Source organism: Fukomys damarensis, unplaced genomic scaffold (assembly GCF_012274545.1).
Source record: "Fukomys damarensis isolate Sample0158 unplaced genomic scaffold, DMR_v1.0_HiC HiC_scaffold_16, whole genome shotgun sequence".
Classification (NCBI taxonomy): domain Eukaryota; kingdom Metazoa; phylum Chordata; class Mammalia; order Rodentia; family Bathyergidae; genus Fukomys; species Fukomys damarensis.
The window spans coordinates 135,824,891-135,826,790 of NW_022900928.1; the positions used below are offsets into that span (position 1 = coordinate 135,824,891).

Sequence of the window (1,900 nt, forward strand, 5' to 3'; positions counted from 1 at the left end):
GGCCCCGACCCCGCCCAGCTCGGCGCTCGCAGCTCGCTGCTGCCGCCATCTTTCTGGAGGAGAGGGCAGAAGCGAAAGCCCCCTACCGTTATTGCTCGGCACTCACGGCGCCACTTGCCCGCCCCTGGCCGTCTCCTATCCTAGGGGCCATTTAACTCCTTCTAGAGAAATGTCCTTCCCCCGACTCTAGTTACCCACAAGGCGAAGAATCTCATTACCTGTACCAATCTTAATAGCGTGAAGAAACCAAGCTCATAAGGTAGGAACTGTGGCCAAACACGGACAAGACGCCATCTTGGTAAAGGAGAAGAGGTTACGCTTGACCTCCCCCCCACCCCCAGGCTCTATATGGAGGGGGTCGGGCGCCTGCACAGACGCGGACGAGGCAGACGCGTCTGCGCCTGCGCGCTGGGAGTCGTCCAGTAGGGCGGAGGAAGGCCGGGCTGCTTGGGCCAGGAAGGAGTTGGCAGGAGGCGGTGCGCCGTAATGACGCATTTGCGTGCGGGGCGGGGCGGGGCTGCGGCGCGATTGTCGGCTCATCTTTTCCGGCGGACGAGCTGGTGAGTGTCTGGGGTCCTTTCCGCGGCGGGCACTGGAGTAGTAGGCCTTACCCTTCCCTAGGAGCGTGGGTACGACCCTTTCGCCCGAGCCCGCGCGCAGCGTTCTGTGGCTCTGAGGGGAAGAGGGCGGGCAAGCAGGCGTGGGGTAGGAGCGGGCACTCCCACCCCGAGAGCGGACTAGCCTGGGCTTGGGTTACAAGAGAGAGTCCTACTACAGGGCCTCGGATTGTCGACCTCCGGCGAGCGGGAGAGTTGGGGAAGGAAGATGCGGGTTCAGGCCGCCAGGGCCGTGTGATTCTGTGGCCATCTTGTCATTCTAACGGTGCCGTTTTGTCCTGGAGAGGAAGACGATGTTCTCAAGGCTCGCCTGTCGCGTAGCCCACCGAGCCGAGCTACTTTACTCTGAGGATGAGCCAGAGTAGAAGGACCGTGCCCTGTCCGTTTCCGCTTGCAGTGGTGATGTTAGACCTCGGCGAGAGTGTGTGTATCAGGGCACAGTTGTGGGGCTCTGGGCAGGGCTGATGGGAAGTCTGAAGTCCCAGCGCTGACGCGGCCCCCATACCCGGACAGTGCACAGGTTTCTTTTACTTTTCTGGTCCCATTTTCGTACGTACCACCTACCTTGTTTGAACTACTAACACTAACGCAGAACTCAGCGTCACTGAGCTTCTAGTTCTAACTGCTGTGGTCTTCGACACCACTGGCCTGTGCCCACATCCTTCTCTGGAACGTAGTTAGATTCTCAAATACTTCTTGAGTGGACCAAGTCATTATAATACTTATATTTACTTTTGACATTGATTTTCTCCTTAGGTATAAAGACTGTCCTTTATTTTTTCCCATTTTAACTCTGATCTCTAATCACTGTCACAGTTCAGAGTAAAGAACCAGCTTTTCTCTTGTTTTGTTGAATCGGGATCTTGCTGTGTAATCTACGCTGGCCTTGAACTCAATGTGTAGCCCAGATTGGCCTCAAACTTTGGATGTTCTGCTTCCATCTCCAGGAGCTGGTTTTACAGGCAGGCCATCATGCCCAGCTTTTAAGAACAAGAGCTTTTTTTTTTTTTTTTTAATTTTATTGAGTTTATTGGTACATTTAGGGATACAGTACAGTTACATTCATTGTTGGGATCATGTACCTCTACATGGCAAGTCTTGATTCTCATTTTTTCCCCTTACCTCTGCCCTCCCTTCACCCCCTCCTCCCCTCCCCATCTACAAACACTTTATTTTCATCTTTTCATTCTCTCACATTTTTTTCTTTTCCCTTTTTGTTCTTCCCCTACGCATCACACCTTCCCTACACCTTTAGCTCCTTTCTTCAAATTTCTAAATGTCAA

At 53.4% G+C, this 1,900-nt stretch overlaps 2 protein-coding genes across 7 annotated transcripts in view; one reads left to right on the top strand and one right to left on the bottom strand.

Moving 5' to 3' along the window:
• Hdlbp (high density lipoprotein binding protein) overlaps positions 1-382 on the bottom strand; it is a 62,696-nt gene extending 62,314 nt beyond the window's left edge. The window contains exon 1 of the mRNA XM_010606648.3: positions 219-382. The gene's annotated coding sequence lies outside the window, so the exon portion shown is untranslated. The remainder of the gene's footprint in view (positions 1-218) is intronic.
• Positions 7-1,900, top strand: part of Septin2 (septin 2) — a 41,283-nt gene continuing 39,389 nt past the window's right edge. The window contains exon 1 of one of the 6 annotated variants that reach the window (XM_010606647.2): positions 7-259. Coding sequence is in view for 1 of the 6 variants with exons in the window: in XM_010606641.3 (XP_010604943.1) it covers positions 969-1,040 (72 nt within the window). In the remaining 5 variants the exon portion in view is untranslated. Of the gene's footprint in view, positions 260-440; positions 630-729; positions 1,041-1,900 lie in introns of those variants that run through there. The other 5 variants (XM_010606642.3, XM_010606645.2, XM_033764753.1 and 2 more) reach the window with 5 other exon arrangements.